This window comes from Neurospora crassa, linkage group VII (assembly GCF_000182925.2).
Source record: "Neurospora crassa OR74A linkage group VII, whole genome shotgun sequence".
In the NCBI taxonomy this organism is placed as follows: Eukaryota; Fungi; Ascomycota; class Sordariomycetes; order Sordariales; family Sordariaceae; genus Neurospora; species Neurospora crassa.
In genome coordinates, this window is record NC_026507.1 from 1 (window position 1) to 20,601 (window position 20,601).

The 20,601-nt window shown below is 52.8% G+C and overlaps 7 protein-coding genes across 9 annotated transcripts; 2 read left to right on the plus strand and 5 right to left on the minus strand.

Moving 5' to 3' along the window:
• Nucleotides 1-949: 949 nt before the first annotated feature.
• NCU09306 (hypothetical protein) lies at nucleotides 950-2,274 on the minus strand. Its single transcript, XM_001727907.2, has 2 exons — nucleotides 1,429-2,274; nucleotides 950-1,326 (listed from the first exon to the last, which is right to left on the minus strand). The coding sequence occupies exons 1-2, from the start codon at nucleotides 2,123-2,125 to the stop codon at nucleotides 1,109-1,111; spliced, it is 915 nt and encodes a 304-aa protein (XP_001727959.2). The 5' UTR covers nucleotides 2,126-2,274; the 3' UTR covers nucleotides 950-1,108.
• A 208-nt stretch (nucleotides 2,275-2,482) lies between these two features.
• Nucleotides 2,483-4,931, minus strand: cao-2 (carotenoid oxygenase-2). The gene is made up of 2 exons (XM_001727906.2): nucleotides 4,416-4,931; nucleotides 2,483-4,354 (listed from the first exon to the last, which is right to left on the minus strand). The coding sequence occupies exons 1-2, from the start codon at nucleotides 4,554-4,556 to the stop codon at nucleotides 2,654-2,656; spliced, it is 1,842 nt and encodes a 613-aa protein (XP_001727958.1). The 5' UTR covers nucleotides 4,557-4,931; the 3' UTR covers nucleotides 2,483-2,653.
• A 661-nt stretch (nucleotides 4,932-5,592) lies between these two features.
• On the minus strand, nucleotides 5,593-6,962 carry NCU09305 (hypothetical protein; the record flags this gene model as incomplete). Its single annotated transcript, XM_953358.2, has 3 exons — nucleotides 6,447-6,962; nucleotides 6,269-6,373; nucleotides 5,593-6,215 (listed from the first exon to the last, which is right to left on the minus strand). Exons 1-3 carry the CDS (start codon nucleotides 6,748-6,750, stop codon nucleotides 5,593-5,595), a joined length of 1,032 nt encoding a protein of 343 aa, XP_958451.2. The 5' UTR covers nucleotides 6,751-6,962.
• A 1-nt stretch (nucleotide 6,963) lies between these two features.
• On the minus strand, nucleotides 6,964-8,885 carry NCU09304 (glutamate-1-semialdehyde 2,1-aminomutase). The gene is made up of 2 exons (XM_953357.3): nucleotides 8,423-8,885; nucleotides 6,964-8,334 (listed from the first exon to the last, which is right to left on the minus strand). Exons 1-2 carry the CDS (start codon nucleotides 8,659-8,661, stop codon nucleotides 7,227-7,229), a joined length of 1,347 nt encoding a protein of 448 aa, XP_958450.2. The 5' UTR covers nucleotides 8,662-8,885; the 3' UTR covers nucleotides 6,964-7,226.
• Nucleotides 8,886-8,951: 66 nt separating this feature from the next.
• Nucleotides 8,952-11,128, minus strand: NCU09303 (hypothetical protein). Its single transcript, XM_953356.2, has one exon. The coding sequence runs from the start codon at nucleotides 10,983-10,985 to the stop codon at nucleotides 9,606-9,608; it is 1,380 nt and encodes a 459-aa protein (XP_958449.1). The 5' UTR covers nucleotides 10,986-11,128; the 3' UTR covers nucleotides 8,952-9,605.
• A 225-nt stretch (nucleotides 11,129-11,353) lies between these two features.
• Nucleotides 11,354-13,870, plus strand: NCU09302 (WD repeat-containing protein). Its single transcript, XM_953355.2, has 2 exons — nucleotides 11,354-12,127; nucleotides 12,193-13,870. The coding sequence occupies exons 1-2, from the start codon at nucleotides 11,590-11,592 to the stop codon at nucleotides 13,218-13,220; spliced, it is 1,566 nt and encodes a 521-aa protein (XP_958448.1). The 5' UTR covers nucleotides 11,354-11,589; the 3' UTR covers nucleotides 13,221-13,870.
• Nucleotides 13,871-14,945: 1,075 nt separating this feature from the next.
• Nucleotides 14,946-20,558, plus strand: NCU09301 (UDP-glucose:sterol glycosyltransferase). Of its 3 annotated transcripts, none has more exons than XM_011396988.1 (4): nucleotides 14,946-15,282; nucleotides 15,421-16,606; nucleotides 16,667-17,104; nucleotides 17,156-20,558. In XM_011396988.1, the coding sequence occupies exons 2-4, from the start codon at nucleotides 15,491-15,493 to the stop codon at nucleotides 20,261-20,263; spliced, it is 4,662 nt and encodes a 1,553-aa protein (XP_011395290.1). In that variant the 5' UTR covers nucleotides 14,946-15,282; nucleotides 15,421-15,490; the 3' UTR covers nucleotides 20,264-20,558. The 3 variants fall into 3 exon arrangements, with proteins under 3 accessions (XP_011395290.1, XP_011395289.1, XP_011395291.1); XM_011396987.1 differs by having other exon boundaries at nucleotides 15,221-15,244; XM_011396989.1 differs by having other exon boundaries at nucleotides 15,259-16,606.
• Nucleotides 20,559-20,601: the final 43 nt, after the last annotated feature.

Sequence of the window (20,601 nt, forward strand, 5' to 3'; positions counted from 1 at the left end):
CCCTAACCCTAACCCTAACCCTAACCCTAACCCTAACCCTAACCCTAACCCTAACCCTAACCCTAACCCTAACCCTAACCCTAACCCTAACCCTAACCCTAACCCTAACCCTAACCCTAACCCTAACCCTAACCCTAACCCTAACCCTAACCCTAACCCTAACCCTAACCCTAACCCTAAACCCTAACCCTAACCCTAGACCGTACGTAAGCTTCCTGCTCTGGATTCTTTTCTAGAGTATTACTTTACATATATTCAATTAGACACATATTATTGTCACAACGTTCAAATACCCTCTCAACGGTATTATTAATATAAAGTACAGCCTAATATTCTATATTAATAAAATTAAATTATAGGACGAAAAGGGCCTTCTAGAATAAATGGACATAGAGGAATAGAATATTCGCTTTAACTATAATTAAATTATAAAGAAGACTAATAATAAGAAGGATTTTATAAAATACGAATTCGAAAGGATTAATAAATATCGGAAGAATAATAAAGGATATTAGGAATACTTCGTAATCTAAACATCCCTATATATACTATTATAACAGCCGTACGCTAATATATTTATAGCCCCTAATATAATCCGGGTTTTCTACAACGAATACCCCGAAGCGTCGTACCTATTAAATTAGGCAGCAATAGAGAGGAAGCAGAAGGAAAAGGAGAAAGAGGTAGAGTAGAGAATTCTAATTCTACGGCGGAGGTTATAATAATACCTACTAGCGGCGGTAGTAAGGACTTTTTAAGAATAAACCGCTCGTTTAATAAGGATTTCTATTATTTTATATAATATTAATTAACTATATAGCTTCTTTTAATCCGGGGAAGTATTATAGGGTTAACCTATATACCTTATACTTAGTACTAGCGTATAGCAGCTTCTAAGACTGCCGTACACTATTATTACCGCCGGTAAGCCGGCTGTTGCCGGTAGTTGATTGGTTGGAACGCTGCCTGCCGCGGGTCTGCCAGACCATCGTCGGCCGCCTTTATAAGGCCAGCCTTCCGGGCACTCGGCTGCACATTTCTCTTCCTTTCTCCTTCGTGCAATTACGCATAATCACATCTACTATCTACCCTTTGCCCGTGATACCCTCTATACATTCGAGCTTACACGATCCGTAACTACCTCTACTAGCCCGTGCCGACCGCGATAGTTTGCTTTCTCCGCCGGCTTCCACCCACTCTGTAGAAGCAGCTCATTATCTTTAAGACGGAAGACTTCAATTTTTAACGGCCGGCAGCACTTAATCATCTCCTTTTCGTTATCGCTCCCAAAACCCCAGAGAGAGAGGTCGCCACCAGGGCAAGTGCCTATGTCAAAATCGAGTCAGCAAGAAGTTTTGTTCGAAGAGCACACACGAGCTGAAAGGGAGACACCAAGTGCAGAGAATAGTAAGGAAACGGAGGCCCTACTCAGCGCCATCAAAACGTCCTGTTCTGCCAAAAACTCGACAAAATCTCCCTTGCTTGCCGGACAAGGACTCATGAAATACCTGCCCTTCTCATCCAAACCCGTAACCTGGAACAGGTTGATAACATCATGCACATCCCCCTCGTTCAAGCCATACTCCATCACCGCCCTTGTCAGGTTCGAGTGGCAATGAAAGTCAAACTCGCCGCCACTCAACACGTTGTTGATATACGGATCACATCTCGTCCCCAAGAGGTCATGCACCCTGCCCCCATGCTCATCTTGTCCGTACCAGGACAGCGTGTCAGCGATGATGGTCAGCATGGGCCGCATGAAGGGTAAGTTAGACCAGAGCCGGTCGTGGGTTGATACGTGCGAGGCATGGAGCTGTTTGGTACGCGAGGCCCAGAAGCGCTCGCGGGGGTTGTGGAGATTCCAAATGTTGAGATCGCCAACTTGAGGACCTTCGGGGGTGGATATGCGGATGATGGAGCCGGCGGAGGCAGTCCAGGCGCGGCCGGATCGGATAGGGATGGTAAATTCGTCGGTGAGGATGCGGGCAGCTTGTTGGATGGTTGAGTAGAGGTTTTTGTCGACAGAAAGGGGAGATCCGGCGGTGGGGAGATAGGCAGGAACTGGTTTCGGGATGGGTTTGCGTGCCGCAAGGCGTGCGGCGCCATCTTGCTCCGGGGTGGTCATGTTTCCGCTCGGAATGGAGAGACGTAGAGAGAGACTCCCGGCGAAAGCTTGGATCGGCAATGGTATGGGTATACGGGAAGAGGAAAGAACGTCAACTGGTTGTTGTTGAAGACGGATCGTTGATGAGATGGATGGTAGAGAAGAAAGAGCATCGAAAGGTTTGGAAGATCTTCCCTTGTGGTAATCGGTAGAGGTATCAATACCAGGAACTACCCGCTCAACCCCGCACCATATCAGTGGGCCACTGGCTTGGCCGTCGGTGCCTATCTATCACTAGCCCCAGAGGGGTGTACGATGTCACGAACCGAGTCGCAGCGAGTGCGGCAGGGACGATGGTGAGTCTGAGGAAGCTGGAAGCAAACCGGAAGGAGATAAAGAAGAGTTACGTGTACCAAACTAGTCGATCTTTGACTTTTCCCGTCCCTACCAGGCATGATTCATACAAAGTATATACAAATAGAAACACAAACAAGATCACCGCCCACATCAACAGAACCGAGATAGTGAACCTTTATCCTATAGGCATATTCAGTACTCCGGGCCCTCAACCCTCGTCAATGTCCTACCCGACGGCACATGCGCCCCATGAAAACCCAAAGCAATCGCAAAGTCCACCTCCGCTCTTCCCATTTCCGCCATCGTCTTTGCATCCAAGCAGAGCAGATAGCTCTTGCCCTTCTCTCCATCCAGCACCAAGCTCAGCAACACACCATCATCTTCCTCTTCCCCCCCCGGCCTCGGAATGAAGATCGCTTCACCTGGTGTGTGCCCCTTGGGGTTATCCCAGAAGAGCGCCTCTCGCGTAACCGTATCGGTTTTGACAATGGCATCGGTGATAGTGCCGCGGCCTCGGAAGGGTAAACTGTAGACATAGCGGTGCTTTCTGGTGGCGTAAAGGGGGTTGATGGTTGGGATCTCGCCCGCGTGCGGGGCAGGGATGCGGAAGGCTTCATGGTTCTTGGGGTCTGGGGTGGGGGTGACAGGCAGATTGGTGGTGGGTGAGTCAGGGTTGATGATGAAGTGGTAGCGCGTTAGGTGGGCGAGGGAGTTGCGGGCGCGTTGTTCGTCTTCGTAGAACTTTTTGGCTGCGGAGTCTCTGTTGAGGATCACGTCGAGGTAGAGGGAGTGGATGAACTCATGGGAGCCGAAATCGATGACGTCGCAGTAGAGGTTGATGTCAGATGAATCAGAGCCCGCCTTTTCTTCAAAGGAGTTGACAGTGTGGAAGAAGAAACGGCCATCAGTCTCGAAGCGCGCTACTACGCCTTTGCTGTGTTTCCTGTCGATGACAATCCATTGGGTCTTCCTGCTTGGGTCGTAAGGCTTGATTGCATCGACGAGGTTGCGTTCCCAGGGGATCTGAGTGCCGCTGAGGCCAAAGTGTGAGGTTGGAATACAGAGTATGACGAAGCTGGGTGAGAGGAACAAGCTGTGGATGTAGGCAGGTGAAACGGAGGGCTCGCGGATGGTGGCCAGGATCTCCGTCTTTCCACTAGAAGCGTCGACACGGAAGACTCGATAGGTGGGCTTCGGTCCAAATTCTAGGTTAAAGTTGAAGAAATCACCTGTATCAGGGTCCCTCTGGGCATGAGCACAGGACATGGCGCCCGTCAACTCGGGGTGAAGGACGTCTTGGGTTGCCCAGCCGATTGGCTCCAGTGTTTGGGGGTCAATCTGCTTCATGGTGCTGTTGTCGGTGCTGACCCATATCGACTTGGGCAACTCAGGCCTATGACCCAGCACATTGGCATCGTTCTCCGCCACGGCCGGTTTCCTTGTCCCAACGATGTTTCTGACAGCCTCAAGTCCAGGAGGGTTGACATGCACGGCGACGTTGACGTTGTTGTGCCACTTCTCCCCCGACGGCTCTCTCAGTCCCTTGAACGCAGCCATGGCCTTGGCAAAGAAGCCGAGGCAGGGATCAGCCTTCTGACCGAAGCTATAATACGGCCAGGTTCCCTGCTTCTTGATGACGTCCATCATTTCTTCGGCTTGGCGACGTGACGAATAGAAGATGTCAACGGACCCTTCTTCGTTCGGAATAATGTCGAAGCGATGGGTATGAGCCAGTCCATCGAACCAATGGCTCATCTCGAAGGTTGTGCCGGCGTCCGTGTCGATCTTGTACAAACCGGGACCGGTGCGGTAAAGCGAGCCGGCAGCCCATGTCGGGATGTTGCCTGTCACGGCGATTTTGATCGGCCCTCGTTCCTCGGTAAGGCCATCGAACTGCGGAAAGGTTAGTGAGAAAATTCTTGGAGGACAGAATTGCGCGGAGTATCTGACTTACAGCAGCTTCGTTGGGCCAGTCTTCATATTTGCCAGTCCTCAAATTCTGTAGGGCTTCCTCATGGTCGTCGTGCTCATCGGCCTGTGTCCGGAAGGTGGTAGAGTTCTTCGGCACCGTGCCGATCACCTCGTGCGGACTCATACTGGACTGGAAGATCGACTTCCTCAACACCCTCCGCTGCTGGATTTTCCAGTGATTTGTTGATCCTTTCGTGGATGACGGAGATCAAGTCGGACTGTCGTGGGGTGGCGATGCAATCGTGAATTCGTGATCCAACCGTAGCGGTTTTTTGGCTAACGTTCCAGTGGGTTTCAGGGGGTATCCGCTGATGAACACGTCGCTGTCAGGTCAGACAGAGATGCAAGATCGGGGATTTTCAACGCAGGTTGACAAAGGGTGGGCAAACTTATAAAGGAAAAGGAATCGCCATCCAATATGTCCAGAAGAGGAAAGCAACGACCTGCCCTCGGTCAACTGTGGCCACTAGAACCCTAGACTGGGACACCCACGGATGCCATGCCCGGCGAATGGAGACGGCAGGATCCGGATTTGCTCCCGATCGATCAGAGACACGAATGCGATGGATGCCGCCAAGCCACGGGTTTGGCGATCGGGAACGGGGTTAACATGCCTCTGGGTCGCCATCTCGATACCTCTACTTACCTAGTTTGAATCGATAGCGTGACGAGAAAAGTCCCCAATTCGACAACTATAAACGAATGCGAAGAATGAATGACGTTTGGCACTCACAAGCACAACTCCGATGGGCTGCGCCAATGCGCCTCCAAAAGTCTAACGAATCCGCTTGGTCATGAAGATAAAAGCGAATTGATCTTCCACGGAGGGTCACCGAATCCGAGACATCTGTCTGTCTTGTCTTGGTGGGTGACGGAAGGCGGGGTCCGGGTCCAGACCTTTGGGGCCTGCGACTGCCCGGATGGGCTCAGGAGACGCTAATGTCGGGAAGTTTGGGACATTATAGGTAGGTACCTACCTAAGTATTTCCACTCCCTACGAGATTTTGGCAATGATAGGCCTTGAACGACCCGGGGCTTAAAAATCAAAAAGAAAAGAAAAGAAAAGGAAAAACTGAAAGAAGTGGAAGGAAACAAGAAGAACAATTAAAGTTGAAATTGAGCCAAGAACTGAAACAAAACAAAACAACCACTTAAAGAAATCACTTCGCCAGCCCATGCGCCTCCCTCAATGCCCTGATGGCATCCTCATCATAACTCCTCCGCTGCTCATTCTCCAGCGGCAGATACATCATCGTATGCACCGCGCCCAAATACCGCTTGATGGTGACTTTATTCCCTCCCTCCACCAACTTTAGCCCATACGCCTCCCCCTCGTCTCTCAGCATATCGCATTCCGCCGTCCTAATGAAAGTGGGACACAACCCCTTGAAGTTCGGGGCCTTGATCGGTGCTAACCACCATTCCGGCCACATTTTCCGGATTTCATCCCGCTTTTCGGCTGGAAAACAAGACTGCCCAAAGTACTTGATGCGATCCCAGGGGAGGACAGGTCCATTTGCAAACTCGCTGAAAGAGGAATAGGGGGAGTCAGTAGGGGAACCGTAGCTGATGCAGTCGGTTGTGGGAGGGACAGAGGCCAGGCACAGCCTAAGCGGGAGACCGGCGTCGCGGGCCATGTGCTGTAAAATGAACGAGATGTTCCCGCCAGCCGAGATACCGCCCACGGAAATGGAGGACGGGTTGATGTTTAGGGTGGTGGCCGAGTTGATCACCCAGTTCAGGGCCGCCCATGCATCTTGGAAGGCCTTGCCAAATATCGTTTCTGTCTTTTGTCAACGGATACTTTGGGAAGGAGAAATGTCGTCGAACTCTTACCAGGACAGTGACGATAATTTACATCCACGATCACCACACCCGCCTCGCGCATACTCAAACAGAGGTGACCGTCCGTAAACAGATCCCCAATCACAAATCCACCCCCTAGTCCATTCACTCCTGGTCAACATGCATTCAACTACATCCTTCTTGCGGCTCGTTTAGATATGTTACCCACCGTGATGGTTCATATGAACAGAATACGGCCCATCTCCATGCTTGTTTGGGTCTGGATGATAAACTCTCACAGGCACCGTGGCTCCATCTTCCGATATGACCTCATAGTCTGTCACTCGCTCGCACTTTGAGGTATCAATGGCAGTTGGTGCTCGATACTTCTCGGGATGGGCTCGAAGTTCCTCGATGGTGACGTCTCGTGGTCGTTTTGACAGGACATCCCGAAAGAACGGGACGAAATCCGGATTCAACTTGGAGAGGATGTGAGGAGGGATAGTGCTGCCGGGCTCTTCTTGGCTGGCCATTGTGCTGTTTGACCTTTTCCCTTTGGTTGCGTTGAAAGTGGAAATCCATGTCAGATGAAAGTCGTCAACGTAGACAGGCGGGATCAGAGGTAGGAGCAATCGATGTTATCTTCAACTCAATTGTTGATATCGACTCGGCAATAGTGTACCTCTAGCCACTCGCCGTAGACTTAGACCGAGGCTTATCATCAGCGGGAGGGGCGTGAGGGGCTGGGAAGTGGGATCAACTGCCGTAAAAGCCGGCTATTATCCGAAGACGTGGAGACACAAAACGAAGCCAACCTGGTACCTAATTGGATGCTGTATCAGAAACAAGCCAACTGTGTGGTGTTTCAGTTCCAAACTTCCATCGGCAAGTCTGCCAGATCGGCGTTGGAATCTCGGTCCACGTCCACCATGTTCCTGAAGTACAGGAGAATAACACACTGAAAGCCCAGCAGAAAACAACGACAGAGTATGTAGTAGACGCACTACATCTACACCATCATGATGCCAGCATGCCTCTCCAAGAATCTGCCCACTGCATCAACAAACCGATCCAACTCGTCTTTAGGGGTATCCAACATCATGGCAATGAACCCTCTTCTCGTGGTCCAAAAGCCCTCCTCCAGCATCTCAAACCAGAATAGATCTCTCAAATCCGCCCTCTCCTGGCTCTCGAATGTCCCATTCTCCCTGAAGTGCAACCCAATCAACGAGCCCCTCCCCGTGAATCTCAACCGTGTTCTCTTTGCCACCCCATTCAACCTCCCCCTCAAGACGTCTCCCACCCTGTTGAGCTCGACACAGACTTCCTCCGTAAACACCTGGTTCAGCCCTGCAAACCCAGCGCACATCGTCATGGTATTGTTATTGAAAGTGCCCGAGTGGGCCAGACTGCCCTTCACCCTCGGATCATAGACAGAGTCCATGATCTCCTTCTTTCCTCCGAAAGCTCCAAAACTGAATCCACCACCCAGGTACTTGCCCAGCGTGACCAGATCCGGGCTCAGTCCCAGCTCCTGTCCTAACCCATTGGGTGCCAGCCGGGAAGTCATCACCTCATCCAGGATAAAGATTGCTCCAGTGTTCTTTGCCGCTTCCTGTGCCGCCAACAGGAACTCTTTGCTGCCCGGAAGGCACCCCCCAGCACCTTGCATTCCCTCTACCAACACCGCAGCCAGGTCGCCCTCCCTCGCCGTCTCCTCAATGACTCTTCTTGCCTCAGCAGCTGCCTCGTCATCCCCGTAATTCTGCACAACCACAAAATCGCCTTTGTCAGCGGTATTCGGCGCCGCCTTACCTCCCCCGAACGAGAAACAAGCACCGTGATATCCGCCGTTGAACACCACCACTTTCTTCTTCCTTGTGTAGTGCCTAGCAGCCGCCAGAGCATGGAGATTTGCTTCCGTACCTGTGTTGGTCATGCGTACTCGCTCGAGCTTGAAGCGTTGACACAAAAGGGAGGCGTAGCGGGCTTCGTAAGTGGTGGTGGAGCCGAGGGAAAGACCAATCTCGTCAAAAGTAGAGAGAATGGCGGCGCGGATGACGGGGTGAGAATGCCCATAAAGGCCGGCGGAGAGCTCGCCTACGAAGTCGGTGTATCTATGTGAGAGGTAAGTAGGTAGGTATCAGCGATGAGTGAGGGGGTTTGATGCCCGCTGCAGGGTGTGATATGGAACACTTCACTCACTTGTGGCCATCTTCGTCCCACACAAAAGTGCCTTTTCCATGCTTCATGCAAAGGGGGAACGGGGAAGTGTGTAGCAAGGTGCGGGTGTTGCCGCCTGGCAGCGACTCAACGGCCAATTCATGCTGCTTCTTGGAGAGCGGGTTGTTGGCGACATATCTAGACTGCGCGGCAGCGAGGGCTTCTGCTGCCTCTTGATGGCTGCTCTTAGGGCAGGTATGACAGTCAGAGTTGCATGACATCTTTGTACCAATTAGGTGGTGGAAGGTACAATATCCGTGTTCGTATAATCCGTCAAACCCTCCGATACGGGACACCACGTCGAAGTGTTGGGGACTTGGGATTTCGTTGCAGGTCAGTCGACATGGAAGAAAGCCCAAGATTGGAGAGCATCCTATGGGTCAAATCGGCTGATACAAAAGATGCCAGGTCAAGTGCCCCGCTTCATGGGATGCGGGAATTCCCCCCCCCCCCCCCCCAGGCCCCTCCTTGGGAGCATTCTCCAAGTTTTTTTTCTTTTTTGTTTTTTTTTGGACCCATACCCTCTTTGTCAACAGAACCCGCAATAATATTGTTCACGCGATCGCCGCAACCCGCTGGCATTCTCAAACATTGGCAATTGTCTTCGCAGGCTCCGAACAGGCTCCGACTTGAGAGAAAACATGATGACCACGCAAACGTGAACCATAGAGATACAGACAGGAGTCATGGGAGTTTCCTGGTCAACAAGTCAAGAGTCTGATCAGCCGGACGAGTGTGAGCATTCCGTTCAGGTCCATGGAACGGATGGCCGCTCTCAGGGTATTTTTAGCACCGGTCCTGAAAAGAGAAGGGAGGCCGCTGATTTTGACTTTGACTGATACATCGGGATCTCCGGCGGTCTGCGGATGAGCTTGCGTCCCAAAGCATTGACGACCCAGTAGTCGGTGATCGCAAGTGGATCAAATGGACGAATTCAAAGGGGAACATGCTGGGTATGAGGATCGGGATAGGTAGCCGGTCTTGACGAGTTACCAGGAAGGGTGTTGTTGGAAATTTAGCACAAGAAGAGGTTACTGAAACCAGATAGGATACATTGTATTGTTGTACATAGGGTATACGCTGAGAATTCTTCGAACTCCTGCGACTGACCAGACCTACTCCTTCGGACTGCGCAACTTATGGAACCAGACCACCAACAGGGAGCTCAAAGCTGAAGATGACGTTGCCTCTCCTGGATGTGAATTCCAATCGTGGTCGACCAATGGCGGATTCGTGGCTTGATCGCAAATTCGTACTCGGGCAAGCTCACCAACTCCTCCATGAACGGGCCCATCTGGCCCCTATCTGACCTCAAGAAGTGCGTCTCGATGCTGTGCACAACAGCCAGCGAGTCCTCGTTGGCGTACAGACCAGCAAAGCGCATCTCCTCCAGCAAGTTGAACACAGCCTCCGCGTCGCCATAGCGGTGCCAATAAATGTGGGCCAGGAGGTTGTAAAACGGCGTGCTGGCGCCGAGGACGTAGCTGGCCAAGCCGAGCTCCTTGATACGTGGGAGGATGTTCAGTGCCAACGGCGAGGAGCGAGAGAACGATGTGTCCATTAGACGCAGGCCATAGAGGAGGTAGGCGGGGTAGAGAGGGCCGTAAAGGTGCATGGAGAGTCTCTCCTGATCTGGTTCGAACTCGTAGCCGTACTCGTAGTCTCCATCTTCTTGCACCTCCTTGGTCTTACGTCTTGTCTTCTTCACAGGCGCCTTGGGGACCGCGGACCGGTCGGTAATGCCCAGCTTCTTGACCATAGAGAAGACCTCCTCTTCCAGGATATCCCATAATTGAAAGTCGGAAGTGGCAGCTCTCATCTTCGACTCGACTCGGGTGCGTTCTTCGCGTCTCATAGCTTCCTCGGCAACTTGCTTGCTGAGGGGATCGGCGGGGAGCTGTTCTTGCGTTTGTTCGGCGGTTCGGGCGTTGTCGAGGATCGACGATCTCCCCGTTCCCTTGTCTGCTTCAAGGATACCAAGGGCCATGCGGGCGGCCTGGCGCAGGCTTGGAGGGAAACGCAGGAGGGCGCTGTCACGGTCGACGGCGCGTTCTGTCTGTCCAACGGGCGAAAGGGGATCGAAGGGTCGCTGGACAGGCCGCCATTCCTTGCTGTATGCGGCGGAGGCGTCTTGGAGCAGAATCTTGACGGTGTTGTGGGCGGCTTCGGGGTCGGGGTCTTTGATGCTGATCTCCAACGGGTCGTCTTCCGTAGTCTTGTTTTTCTTGACTATGTCTTGAAAGATGGTGTCGAAAGCATAGCGCTCTGTGGGGGTTAGGGTTGTCTTTTGTCCCTCGCCGAGGTCTTCTGGTTGCCATTTCCGCCTGGGCTTCTCGAATTGTTGACTTGGGAGGTCGAAGGGGATAGGATCTCTGCCGAGCATCGATGGGGCTACTCTTCGGCCACGAGATGGAGGCGAACGAGAATCGAATTTGGATTCGGATCTGTAGTAGGCGCGTAGGGCTGTTGTCCTGAGACTGGTAAGGGACAAGCGCTGAATAGTCCTGGTCTGGTAAAGAAAGGGAAACATGGTTGTCGACGACATGGTGGCGATGGTTCGGTTCCGCCGGGTTTCGGTATAGCGACTATGGCCTCTAATTCTGTGTCCTCTGATATTGTTGCAAACAGGTACCTGTATCGTGTCCAGCACGGTGTGACAGCATGCGATTTGTTGGTGGAAGGATGGGGAGAATGCAGGAAACCGCTCCAAGTCAAAAAGTTCCCAATCCAAAATTTTGGAATCGATCAAAGATTCCTTGCCTGCCGGAACGGATTTTGCCCCGCCAATGTAGGTAGGGAGCTGCTAACAATAACAGCGCAAATTGACACGGTAAACCGTTAGTGCATCGAGCGCTAAAAGACCCTACCGGCCTCAACAGCGAATGGCTATCCCGTGATTTCGTGCGCCGATTCGTTTCTCGTGCATCGACGCGACCCGTCGGGTGGCGCGCCTTTGAGATTTTAGTTCCATTGATTTTCCATATCGATTGCGACCATCTGCTGCATTAACCACACTCGCGTTGCTTCCTGTCCTTCCCCTCCGTCCATTCTCGAACAATCACAGCGTTTGGTGACCATCTCTTGTTTTTGCAGACCCGTTTTTGTCAACTCTCATTGTCTTTACCAAATCGTCCTCCTCGAGTCCCAAGATGCCTCCACGCAAGAAGGAAACCGTCATGAGCGAGTTCGAGCGCAAGCGCCTCGAGAACATTGCCTACAACAATGCCATCCTTAGCGGCATCAGTACCACGGCAGACAAGATTATCCCGAAGCCAGCGCCTCCCAAACCCAAACGCGCCAGCACCCCTCGAGTCAAGCGGGAACCTGTCAAGAAGGAAGCAGCCCGTCCCACGCGCCAGAGCAGTCGCCTCGCCGGTCTCGAAGCGGATTCCGCAGTTCTCAAGCGCAAACTAGATGTCGAAGCTGAGGAGGAAGCGGCAAAGGCCAAGGCCAAGAGGATGCGCGTCAGCGGTGACTTGAACCTGGGCGATATCACGGTCGAAGGTCGCAAATGGGAAAGCAGTGCCGACGGTCTAGCGCTTCTGAAGGGTCTCGGTGTACGAGGGGCGCAACCAGGCGTGAGGACGTTTACAGAAAAGGATGTCAAGCATACCAAGGACAAGGGGTTGAAGGACCTGCGGTTGCGCATGAGCGGACTCAAGTTGTACGAGAAGTGGGCAGTCAATGGTACCTCTAACCCAACAACGGTCCCTACGACGATGGATGTTCCACTAACAAAAGTGTTGTAACAGACATTAAAATCGTACCCCAGCGCATCTACTCCATGTGCTTCCACCCCACGGAAGAAAAGCCTATCATTTTTGCTGGCGATAAAGAAGGCGCCATGGGCGTGTTCGACGCCTCCCAACCCACGCCCAAAATTGAGGACGACGATGAAGATGCCGAATACCCAGACCCCATCATATCCGCCTTCAAAACCCACTCCCGCACTATCTCTTCGTTTCACTTCTCTCCCACCGACGCCAATGCCATCTACTCGGCCTCGTATGACTCTTCGATTCGCAAACTGGACTTGGACAAGGGCATTTCAACCGAAATCTTTGCCCCGTCCTCTTCGTCTGAGGATCTCCCCATCTCCGCCATCGACATCCCGACCACCGACCCAAACATGATCATCTTCTCCACCTTGCACGGCTCGCTAGGTCGACAAGACCAGCGCACCAAACCTTCCTCGGCCGAAATTTGGGGCTTAACTGACCACAAGATTGGAGGTTTCTCCCTGCACCCTCGGCATCCCTACCTTGTCGCGACCGCCTCGCTCGACCGCACTCTCAAGATTTGGGACTTGCGCAAGATCACGGGCAAGGGGGACCTCCGCCACCCTGCCCTTCTAGGGGAACATGAATCCCGTCTTTCCGTTTCGCATGCTTCCTGGTCTTCGTCAGGACACATTGCCACTTCTTCGTACGACGACCGCATCAAAATCTACAGTTTCCCCTCGGCTGGCGAGTGGAAAGCTGGGCACGACATACCGGCAAAGGAAATGCAACCGACGGTTGAGATACCGCATAACAACCAGACAGGAAGATGGGTGACGATTCTGAAGCCGCAGTGGCAAAGAAATCCACAAGATGGGTGGCAGAAGTTTGCCATTGGAAACATGAATCGGTTTGTGGACGTTTATGCAGAGGACGGAGAACAGTTGGCGCAGCTGGGAGGGGACGGGATCACTGCGGTGCCGGCGGTTGCCCACTTTCACCCAACCAAGGACTGGGTGGCCGGCGGGACGGCGAGTGGGAAATTGTGTTTATGGATGTAGTGGTGGCAGTGTTCATGTGTCTGGATAGCTGGGTGTTCCTAGTGGTATTTCTTGATTTTTGCTGTACGGGGTGTATTCTGGGACGATGGAGTTTCTGCGATGATACCATGTTTGGATGACGAGATGTTGGTGGCAATAGCCTCATGACGATGACTGAGTGTTTGGCTTTCGCCTTGCCATGGCATTTATTCCGTCCTTGCGCATACGAGGCCATATAGTCTTGGATTTATTATTTCGTCTCTTATACTCCTTTTTTTTTTTTTTTCCTTTCCGTTCTTTTTTTTCTCCAAGCTGGGTTGCACCGTTCTTACAAAGCCACCAATAGGTACTTTTGTGTCTTGGTGCCACGCGAATGGTGAACATGATTGGTAGCGCAACCACTCGGCCGGTGAGATCTCTGGTGTACCTGAATAGGATGTCTCCAAGTTCTTGTGCTTGATGAAGTTCCGCAGGTATAGGTGGTTATGGAACCTTTCCATGTCTCTTCTCCCAATCAGGTAGCCTAGGGACTTGGGATCACATGTAAATAAGGCATACGTGGCTGAAGTCGTAGCCAAGTTGCCCAACCGTGTTTTGGACCAGGCACTTTGACGTCGCTAGCAAACATACCTGAGAGTAGCGGGTCTCTCCATATAGTGTAGCATCCTGGCAGCCCATAACGTGTGGCATAGCAGGAGTCGAAGATTTGATTTTGGCTGTCAATTGGCCGCGACAAAATAAGCCTCCAATGAAGCCAAAGCTGGGACCGGTATGACGCTCCGGCGGGGAGGGACAACAGGCCGTCTAACGATGATGGTTGCAACCACGACACATGACAACATCAAAACATGCATGGGCCACTCACTTGGGCATATCAGGTTGTTGTCGCAGCACAACTTTCAACAGACTCGCGTCTCACGGCATGGCCAGCCTGTCCCAACATGTTGACCGGAGCTGAGCTTCTTGGGTGTGTCATCCAAGGAGAGACATAGATAAGAGGTGGGTAGCGGTTGCCTCGGGTTTCCATCCAAACTGAAAGATGAAAAAGCGAAGCCCCACCCCACCTGGTGTCATCCGTCACCCGTCCCACGCAGGAGGACATTTCCAAGGTGGATACCTAAAGGAAGATCAGATGCAAGTCAGCTGCAGTGTCTTTGATCGTCAGAAGGTGACATTTTAACATCCGGTGATGCACAATGACTGTTAGAATTTGCCATGACTTGAACGCTGTGCACTATCGCAGGAAAGAAGCTAGGGTGGCTATCAAGGTACCCATCGGTATCTCATTCCTCCCTGAAGGGCCCACTTCTATGGAGCCTTCCCCGGCTTGGGCTGGCTCCTCCTGAACAACCCGCGTCAGGCAGTGGGGTTTCGTCAGACACCCTCGTCGTGGACAAAATAGTTGAGATCTTTGACATTATATCTTGGGTATAGTACGCTCACTACTCATCCAAGCGTTTTTGAAACACATCTTGTCTTAACTTTTTGGGTAGGTATTTCCAAGTGAATACATACAAACTGAACTCTAGCCGATGTCTTTCTGAATTATTGTCATCCCTATTACAGTCTTGCAACGACCTTTTCTTTACTCCTGACGAGCGGTAGGAGACTGGTTTACCTATCCTGTTGGTCGGTCTCACTTATTTTGTCTCGGACGAGACACCTTCCTGGGTGTCTAGTGTGTGATGCTCAGGCTCCTGTTCTCGACCGCCCGCCTCCCGCCCCGGACTCCACGCATGTTCCCCAGCCGTTGTTCAGTTCCTTTCATCACTTCCCTTCTCTTTCTTGGCCATCATCTAACGGACGAAGCGATACGCCGAGCACCTGTAGCCACCGGTATTCCTACGCGTAACCGAGTACCGCGACAACAGGTACCGGCCAATATCAGCGTCGACCAGTCAGGCTTCAGACCTTCGCGCTGCCCGCTGATTGTCTGACCGACGCGAAAGTTACTGGTGGTGGTGGCTGTACACAATCATAGTCGTCCACAACGGCATGGACTACCAAGGCGGAGATCAACAAGCACTCTCACTCCGCTTACAACCGTACGGTCTCTTTCTTTGCTTGTTGTTTGTTTGATTATGTAGGGTACCTACTTACCTCTGCCTGGTTCACTCACTCCGCTGCCTGCCTGCCTGCCTGTCTGCCTGCCTGCCTGCAGTCCACTTCCACTTGTGCTTTGCAGCCGTCCACTTATGCTTACCTCTGCTTCTTCCTCAAGTTCCTACGAGTCAGGCTATCCCCATTATTACGACCTCTAATCATCCTTATCCCTCTCGATTGTCCTAGAAATGGCGTCGTCCCAGCCAACATCATCGGGGCCCATACTCGACTCCCCTCCGAGTCCGAATCCTCAGTCACAGCTAAACACCGAAACGTCGTCGTCGCAACATCGTGCGAACCCGTCCGAAGCACCAGCCCAACCCGGCCCTGGTCCTGCACGTCCATCTGCACTCACCAAGCGCCCAAGTCACCGGGAAGTTGCGGCCTACCGCATGTCCAGGAAATTGCAAAGGTTACGCGCCGACAGTAACCAGCCACACTCTCCCACTATGGAGCTCCCCGATCGCCTCAAAGACAATGGAAAAGAAGAGGACAATGAGGAGGATGTCCTGCAACCCCAGGGCGGCATGTTCATGAACATGAACCAGAGCATTTTTGGTCTCATCGCTGCTGCTGGAAGCACTGTGGACTTCCACGACCGGTTCGAAGGCCAAAGTTCGGAAGACGAAGACGATGTGCCGAATCACATGGCCATGACCTTTGCTGGCCCGGGCATCAAAGGCACAGCACGCAATCGCGAGACTGCCGGCACTGTCAAGTCATTAAGCCAGACTGTTGTCTTCAACAAGCCACCTGCAAGTGCCACAGTAGATGCAGGACCAAGCAACATCCACCGCCGGCGCCTTCCTGGCCACAAGCTTCTACAGTCGGTTCCCAGTCTCTCCCGGCTTTCGAGTTCCCACAAGTCGAAAAAGACAAAACAGCACAATGCAACAGCGATGGCGGATAACAAAATCGAAGAAGAAGAAGACCCCGACCCATCTTCTCCTCTTCCTCCACTGAGCAAAGACGAAACCGAATCGCTCGGCCTTGCCCCACCAATAGAGATCGTCCGAGCAGAAGGGAACGGGGCACCTCTCATGAGCAGAATGCTCGAGGCACGGGCCGAAATGGAAGCCCGACCCAGTTTCGATCTTGACAGATTGTCGGGAGAACATCGTCGTGATGACGCCGGCGTAACCGGACAGCTTGCCAAAAAGTTAAAGGATATCTTCGAGTTTGACACGGCCGAAGAGGTTATTGAGGAGTACCCTTGTTGGTTGCTACAACATGTCCTCCTGCAGGGCTACATGTACATTACGGCCAACCACATCGCCTTCTATGCCCACCTCCCCAAAAAGGCAGTAAGTCGTTGTCTGACCATGATACGACACACTGTCAGTCGCTAACGTTCTCTTCAACAGCACGAGATCGCAAAGTCCGGCTACCTGTCGAAGAGCGGCAAACGAAATCCAAAGTACAACCGCTATTGGTTCCGTCTGAAGGGGGATGTCCTCTCATACTACCAGGATCCCAAGGATCACTACTTCCCCGCTGGTCAGATCGACTTACGATACGGCATTTCGGCCAGCGTAAACGACAAGGAAAAAGAGGGCAATTACTTCTCCGTCAGCACGCATCATCGAACATACCACTTCAAGGCTGACAGCGCTCGGAGTGCAAAGGAATGGGTCAAGAGCCTACAACGGGTCATCTTCCGCTCGCACAATGATGGAGACAGCGTCAAGATTTCCATCCCTATCAGGAATATTCTTGACATTGAGGAAGCTCAGATGGTGGAGTTTGCAGATACATGCAAGATTCGCGTCATTGATAATGATGAGACGTATGCTATCGACGAGGTAAGACACCGGTGTATTATGTCTCGTTGGTGCATCTGCTAAAAATACCAGTATTTCTTCTCCTTCTTCAGCTTTGGCAAAAAGGCCATCCAGGTTCTCAAGGTCCTCGTAGAGGATTCCTCACCTGAAGATTCTGGAGCGAACGACGCCCCCAAGGGAACGGGAGGAGACAGGGCGATTGGTGACAATCTCGGCAGCCCACGAACTCGCACATTCAGCGAAGGGGTAAAAGCTACGCTTTCCCCGGTCTCGCCCATCCAGATCGCCTCCCCGAGTTCTCGTGCTAGCGGCGATTACTTCAAGAGCAGCTTCGATGGTACCCGACCTTTCAGTCGTCGAAGTTTCGACGCCAGCCCAGGCACAGCAGGTTACGCAGGCTCGCCTCCCCGCAGACTTCATGGAGACGGCCGGAGATCGTTCAGCAAACCCCGCCACGAGCCACATGCGAGTACCGATTCGTACGCCCAGAGCTTCGATGACCCTAGTCAGGCAAGTCTATCGGCCTTGGTGGCCTCTGGTAGCGAGGATCAATCAGCCAGCCAAATTCTCCGAGGAAGCGATGTTTTTCACAGCCCAATCTTCCGTAGGTCGGCATCGGCTACACGCGCGACAACAGAGGGGGAGGGGGTCGCTGCCCCGCCGATTGTGCGTCAACACACCGCGGGCTTGGTCCGACTTCACGGACCTCATCATGCAGCCACCACGGGCCAGATTGGTGACCACATGGCAGAAGCAGAAGGCGGTCCTTCAACGCCCATGCTGCAAAGCATTGCGATGATGGGCAATTACCCATTGCAGAGGGCCAACGCATTTATGGGCTATTTGGACCAGCAGTCCAGGCGCATGAGCAACCTTCTAGCAACAGAGTCTATGGGATATGTCGAGAAGGTGTCTGGCATGTGGAAGGGCGGCAAGAAGCATTACGATCATCCTGCTGGAAGGAGGACCGAACGGGAGGATGTCGAGGATGACCCCGAGGAGAGAGCTCTGTCAGAAGCCCGTTTTCAGGCGCACTTTGCCTTGCCGGAGACGGAGAGGTTGCAGGCTGCGTACTTTGGGTTCATTGTCAGGGTTTTGCCACTCTATGGCAAGATTTATATCAGCAACCGCCACTTCTGCTTCCGCAGCTTGCTACCAGGCACCCGGACGAAGCTCATCCTGCCTCTGAAGGATATTGAGACTGTCGACAAAGAAAAGGGGTTCCGGTTTGGGTACTCCGGCTTGGTCGTTGTTATCCGTGGCCATGAGGAGATTTTCTTTGAGTTTGCCAAGGCGGAGAACCGGGATGATTGTGCTATTACGATCATCCAGAGCTTGGATGCAGCGAGATACCTGGCCGAGTCGCAGGAGGTGGAGGAAGCGCAAGCAGCGGAAGCTGAGAGGGATGCACTCAACCAGGCAAGAAACGAAGAGTTCCCTGATCATGAGATCGAGCTTCCTCGACAGGCATCCGGGGTATCTGATGCCCCCACGATATTGTTCGATGACCCCAAGGCTTCCTTCCTAAACTTTAAGCCCAGCGAGCCCATGCGCATCACCTGTCTGACCATCGGTTCGCGCGGTGACGTCCAGCCTTACATCGCCCTCTGCAAGAGGCTACTCGAAGAAGGGCACCGCCCCAAGATCGTCACACACCGGGAATTTAAAGACTGGATCGAGAGCCACGGGATCGAATTCGGTCCCGTTGAGGGTGACCCTTCGGAACTCATGCGCATCTGCATTGAAAACGGCACGTTCACCTACGCCTTCCTACGCGAAGCCAACTCCAAGTTCCGCGGCTGGCTCGACGAGCTGCTCACTTCAGCCTGGGAAGCCTGCCAAGGTAGTGACCTGCTCATCGAGTCCCCCTCCGCCATGGCAGGCATCCATATCGCCGAAGCGCTTGGGATTCCCTACTTCCGCGCCTTTACCATGCCGTGGACCCGCACGCGCGCCTATCCTCATGCCTTTATAATGCCGGGGCAAAAGATGGGCGGCGCGTATAACTACATCACGTACGTTATGTTCGATAATGTTTTCTGGAAGGCCACGGCGCATCAGGTCAATCGATGGAGGAACAAGTACCTCGGTTTGCCCAACACCAGCCTCGAGAAGTTGCAGCCCAACAAGGTTCCCTTCCTCTACAACTTTTCTCCGTCTGTGGTGCCTCCTCCCATCGATTACAGCGACTGGATCCGCGTCACCGGATACTGGTTTCTCGACGAGGGAGGCGACAAGTGGCAGCCACCCAAGGAGTTGACCGATTTCATTGCCAAGGCCAGGGCCGACGAGAAGAAGCTGGTTTACATTGGCTTTGGAAGTATTATCGTTTCGGACCCCGCCAAGATGACGCAGGAGATTATCGACGCCGTCCTTAAAGCTGACGTTCGCTGTATTCTCTCGAAAGGTTGGTCCGACCGGTCAGCAACAGTCGACGGTGTTGAGAAGCCAAAGGTGGCAGACCCAAGTTTCCCCCCAGAAATTCTACAGATCCAGTCCGCCCCACACGACTGGCTCTTCCAGCAAGTCGATGCCGCTGCCCATCACGGCGGCTCTGGAACTACTGGCGCCAGCTTGCGGGCTGGTATTCCGACTATCATTCGGCCCTTCTTCGGCGATCAGTTCTTCTTTGCGGGACGAGTCGAGGATCTTGGGGTCGGGATTTATTTGAAGAAGTGGGGAGTCCAGAGTTTTGCGAGGGCGCTGTGGGAAGCGACGCATAGTAGCAGAATGCAGATGAGGGCTGAGGTACTGGGAGGCCAAATCCGCGCTGAGAACGGTGTGGATACCGCTATCCAGGCCATCTATCGCGACTTGGACTACGCCAGGAACTTGATCACCTTGAAGAGGCAGAAACATCAGTCGCGGCGGAATAGCGTAGCGACGCCCACGCCGGGTGCCAAACCCAACGCTCCCGAGGATGACCAGGGTCAGGCAGCCGAAGAGGACGACATTGATGCGGACGATGAAGAGGAAGAGAGCTGGACCTTTGTGGGGGGGAACGAGGATGATCTGACGGGGTCCATGTCCATGTCGAGAAGTGATATGCTGAGTCAGACGGTTGCGGATTTGAGGGGCGTGAAAGTCGGGAAGGCACCAGCTTTGGGAAGTCGGGTGTTGAGTTCTCCGCCTACCAGCCCAGGCGCAATGAGGGGAGCAGGCGGCGTGAAGTATGTTTAGAGAACGCCTGGGTGGTGGAGGTAGTTAGGCTTGGGTAGCTGCTATGGATTACGGGACATAGCTGGCTTGTCTCTTTGGTGTTTTCTCTTTTTTCCTTCTTCTTTCTCCTATTCATTTTCTCGGAGAACGACGACTAACAAACAGACGCATTGGCTCGTGCCACGGCTGGCGTGCTGGAGTAAGGGTACAAGGCACTTACACTCCTAAAACACAATAGGAGGGCTGGGGTTGACTTGGTTATCATATCAATACATTATATCAATAATAGACACTATTCGTTAATCGGAAAACGTTATACAGTCCGATGCTGGTTTGTTTGTTGGCTCAGTACACTAGGT